This window comes from Olea europaea, unplaced genomic scaffold (genome assembly GCF_002742605.1).
Source record: "Olea europaea var. sylvestris unplaced genomic scaffold, O_europaea_v1 scaffold563, whole genome shotgun sequence".
Classification (NCBI taxonomy): Eukaryota; Viridiplantae; Streptophyta; class Magnoliopsida; order Lamiales; family Oleaceae; genus Olea; species Olea europaea.
In genome coordinates, this window is record NW_019263964.1 from 116,149 (window position 1) to 119,595 (window position 3,447).

At 35.6% G+C, this 3,447-nt stretch overlaps 1 protein-coding gene across 1 annotated transcript; it reads left to right on the forward strand.

Annotated features, from left to right (window-relative positions):
• Nucleotides 1-251: 251 nt before the first annotated feature.
• LOC111389114 (selenoprotein K-like) lies at nt 252-2,252 on the forward strand. The gene is made up of 4 exons (XM_023013971.1): nt 252-342; nt 1,624-1,727; nt 1,814-1,961; nt 2,068-2,252. The coding sequence occupies exons 1-4, from the start codon at nt 252-254 to the stop codon at nt 2,100-2,102; spliced, it is 378 nt and encodes a 125-aa protein (XP_022869739.1). The 3' UTR covers nt 2,103-2,252.
• The last annotated feature ends 1,195 nt before the right edge of the window (nt 2,253-3,447 follow it).

A 3,447-nucleotide genomic window follows, 5' to 3' on the forward strand; every position in this document is an offset into this window, starting at 1 on the left:
TAGCAATGTTCTTAATTATCTCCCAAGGATGGGAGATTCTTCGGTGGAACAAACAAAAATTGTGTAAATGACTTGAAGTCTGGGTGATATTGCATGAGATTTTCGATTCAAAACCCTGCCAATAATATACCAAAAAGAATTGGTGATGTACTGGGGTGTTTAAATATAAACCCATTCAAATCTGCAAATTCAAGTACCCTTCTTATACAATAACAAAAATAAGCGTTGACCGTCATAATTTTAAGGTTGCTATGCTATTGGAAGATTTAAAGCAACAAGATTCCCGGACGGAGTGTGTATATGTGCATCTTGCTGTCATTGGCTTGATAAAGTTCTATGTTGGTAGTCAACCTGCAACAATCTTTCGCTTTTACCTGAACTTGAGAAAGGCTAAGGAAACATAGGAACTATGTTCTTCTTTGTGCGAAGAACTGAAAATTTAGCCAAGAACCTGAAGTGATATTAGAGGGAAATGAACATCAAGCACTTAGCCCTTGTTTGAGCCCCATTGTTGGGAAAAGAATGAATTTTTTAATAGTATATTGATGAGAAATATGTGGTTAAAAAATATGGAAAAGTTTTGAATTTACATGTAATATTATTTTATTGAAGAATGTGTGGTTGAAACGATGACAAAACACTATTGGAAAATGCATTTTTTTAAAAGAATGGGGCTCAAACAAGGGCAAAATGTTTAAAATGCCATTTTTGATGCATTTTAATGAAACTTGCAAATCATATTTTTTTCTCAGTAAATCTGTCTTCTGTCATTCTCGAGCATGCACTATTCTTCAGTTAGATTTATACTCAAACATACAATTCAGCCTACTTATTATTCAGAAACTCAAGCTTCAATTGTTTCTTTCATCTACTTGAACTCTGGTATATTAGGGTTACTCTTTCATGACATGTACTCATGCATAGGTGTCAGACTAAGATAATTTAATTCATTGCCTTCATTGTGTTTCTCTGGTACCTTCTGCTTTTTGGATCACGAACAAACTGTTCTACAATGAGTTGTGAGATGTTAAGTAGTCTTGCTGTCTTAGTGTTTGGTATGTAATAAAAGACGATAAATTTGAAAAGTTGGTCATGTATTTTTGGTGCTAAATTCCATTCTAATTTGAAGAGAAGGCAGGCTGGTATAGCAAGGTAAAGTGCTTGTTTGGAAAAGCTTTTAAAAGTTGCAAGGTCGGTCAATAATTTATTTCAACAACATATCTCATGGGACCCGCAACTTTTATCAACTTTTCAATCAATCGTTTCATAATTTGCTTAACATTTATCAAAAACTTTGTCGAACAACACTAAATGTGTTTTTGTAGTCGTGCTAGTTTATTTATTTTTGGAATATGGTTTATGTAAAAGAAATCTTACATTAGTTATTAGGATATAGTAATAAACCCCAGATGCCATCTTGGAATGGAATTCAAATGAATCTAGACTAATTCAAAATTCTGTCCCCTAGGCTAACAACAGTCATATAGATTAAAAAAGTCGGAAGTATAAATTGAAGGAGTATAGTTGGAATATTACATTTTTCAATCAATCAACCTTGAAAGGCGATTGAATTACAAATATATTCATTACTCTTCAATTTTTTATTTTTATACTCTCTTCTAGGTGTCGTCAAATCTAAGAGATCAATATGGCGATTACGGACAATTACAGATGTCTTTTGGGCCATTGTTAACTTCATTGGCGTGTTCTTCACTACAATGTTTTCGGTAAGCTTGCAGTCTTCCCGCGTATATTTTCTGCATATACGTGGATCATGATGTTAATCGTGTGCTCATTTTCTATACTTCTGCAGATGGAAAAATCTGATGCTTACAGGAAAGGATCAGGCGCCAGCAAGAAATGGGATGCTGGTGGTACAGGAGGTCCTGGAGGCGGTCCATACAGTGGGGGTCCACGTGGGCCTCCCCGTGGATTAGACAATGTTCGAGGGATTGACCACAGTAAGTCCCGTCCTGTCCCTACCCCTGAAAGAAAGAATATTTTATACTTCTTTTTTCGTCTTTGTCATTTTTTTTTTCCGCTGAATTCTTCACTCTTAATCCTCAGATTCTCTTCCTGCTTGTGGCTCTTGTTGTGGGTGAGGTGCCAAAGGTATCAGCACTACTGCCATCACTGTTGAGAAATTTTCTTGAACCGGTAAATATTGTTAGTGTTACGTAAAAGTTCTATATTCTGGATGCGACTGGGTCCCAGCATGTAACCAAGTCCAGTTTTTTATGGGAAAAACCACACTTCTTCCACTTCCAATAATAAGACACATTTTGTACTCTTTTCCCGAAATTTTATATCGCTTTGAGTAATCAACCACACCAAGATTGAAATGCACATCGTTAGGACATCCAGTCAATGATCAATCACCCTAGGATTGAGACAGCCTAATTCTTCTGTTGACCAATTGTTGATGATCAATCATCCTAGGATTGAGACAGCCTAATTCTTCTGTTGACCAATTGTTGACTTTATTTTTAACATTTTGATCATAACAAACAAGACTATTATTTTCTAGTCATCAATCTTAAAGTGATTATAGGTCTTCAAAACATTCGATGTAAGAAAAATGCTGCAGATCCCGGGATTAAATCCCGGGCTCCGATCCAGGGGCTGAGGTGGCGAAATCTTAGCCCCGGTGTAGAGGAGCGCGGGCCCCATCTATTAAAGATCAAGGGCCGAGGCATGCGCCACCTCGGCCCTGGAACGGAGCCCGGGATTTAATCCCGGGCTCTGTAGCATCATTCTTCGATGTAATATTGATTGATCGAGTACAAAAAGACCCCTATCAAGACTTTCACATTACGAATCACAAAAATGAAGGTAGAGATGAGAGTCGAGCATTCAAGACAAGAGTTACAAAAGTCAAACGTTAAAGGACGCTCAATAGATTAGACCCTTCTCTATTTATTTTTAAAGGTATGACCGTTTCAATTCTTAGCAATAAATGATAAAAACTCAAAAATCATTTTTATGCGTTAAAAGTTATATTGATCATCACTTGCAAAAATGATCTTTTATTAAAAGTAAAATTGATATTCAAGGTTATAATTGAATTTAGATCATAATTTGAAAAATACTTCAATACCTTACATTGTTCAAAAAAATTCACTTCGGATCAAATAGAGTTAAAACGAACTAAAATTATGAAATGCAGATGTTCGGATCAAGTAGTGAACGTTTGAATCATCTATGCTAACGTTTGGTTCATGTAACGATCACTCCTTTTACTGTTCTAATGTTTGGTACGCAATTATAGTTTCGTACCTCCGAACACATAAGTAGACTTTCGGTTGCTGTCCAATTTTACAGATATATTTACTCGTTGAACTATATAAATACATTCATTTTTTGCACAACCTTGCTATAGGTTAAATCCCTGTACCTACTGATCACTTACATTCAAAGGCGGGAATTTTTTTTTTTCAATATTTTATA

What these genes read in the sequence shown, in the direction of transcription:
- LOC111389114 (XM_023013971.1), top strand. Translation starts at nt 252, where the DNA reads ATGCTATTGGAAGATTTAAAGCAACAAGATTCCCGGACGGAGTGTGTA. An exon ending in TCTTCACTACAATGTTTTCG is followed by an intron (nt 1,728 to 1,813) that starts GTAAGCTTGCAG and finishes ATACTTCTGCAG; the next exon opens with ATGGAAAAATCTGATGCTTA. An exon ending in TGTTCGAGGGATTGACCACA is followed by an intron (nt 1,962 to 2,067) that starts GTAAGTCCCGTC and finishes CTTAATCCTCAG; the next exon opens with ATTCTCTTCCTGCTTGTGGC.